At 47.2% G+C, this 631-nt stretch overlaps 1 protein-coding gene across 1 annotated transcript; it reads right to left on the bottom strand.

The window, feature by feature from the left end:
• Window positions 1-6: 6 nt before the first annotated feature.
• Window positions 7-414, bottom strand: BEX5 (brain expressed, X-linked 5). Its single transcript, XM_010841415.1, has one exon. The coding sequence runs from the start codon at window positions 366-368 to the stop codon at window positions 30-32; it is 339 nt and encodes a 112-aa protein (XP_010839717.1). The 5' UTR covers window positions 369-414; the 3' UTR covers window positions 7-29.
• Between the last annotated feature and the right edge of the window lie 217 nt (window positions 415-631).

Genomic DNA, 631 nt, shown 5'->3' with positions numbered 1-631 from the left:
AGGGGGTTTATGATTATTAACCTCAGCATTCAAGGCATAAGGCAAAATTCATCATGATGGTCATGGTGAGGAGGATCTCCAATAAGAATGCGCAGACTGTACCTTAGCTGAAGCTCCCTAATTTTCCTCCTTAGCTCTCTCATCTCCTCCATGAACCTCTCCATATCATCAGCATCTCCATCTATGATGTCAATGTTATTGACAAGCCCATTGGGCATATCCTCTCTAAAATCCTGGGCAGGTGGGTCCCAATCCCCTCTAACATTTTCTCTAGGCTTGGGGCCTTCACCACCTCCCATAGGGCAAGCTTCTTCATTCTGCACCGGAGCCTGCTCCTCTTCTCTCCTTTCCTTGGGGTCCTTTTCCATCTTGAGATTTTTTTTTCCCGCTTCTTCTTCCTAGGAGATGAAAGGATTGAAGGCTTTGTAATAACAAGATTCAGAGCTCTGTGAGCAAATGTTTCACCACCTGAGAGACTTCAGTGTGTCCTCTAAGGGGGTGCCCCAGATCCAAAGAAAAGAAGGTGAAAGTGAAGTCGCTCAGTCGTGTCGGACTCTTTGATACCCCATGGACTGTAGCCTACCAGGCTCCTCCATCCATGGTATTTTCCAGGCAAGAGTACTGGAGTGGG

This window comes from Bison bison, unplaced genomic scaffold (assembly GCF_000754665.1).
Source record: "Bison bison bison isolate TAMUID 2011002044 unplaced genomic scaffold, Bison_UMD1.0 scf7180017476939, whole genome shotgun sequence".
NCBI classification, from domain to species: domain Eukaryota; kingdom Metazoa; phylum Chordata; class Mammalia; order Artiodactyla; family Bovidae; genus Bison; species Bison bison.
The sequence above is the reverse complement of the archived record's forward strand: the minus strand, read 5'-3'. Positions and strand labels throughout refer to the sequence as shown.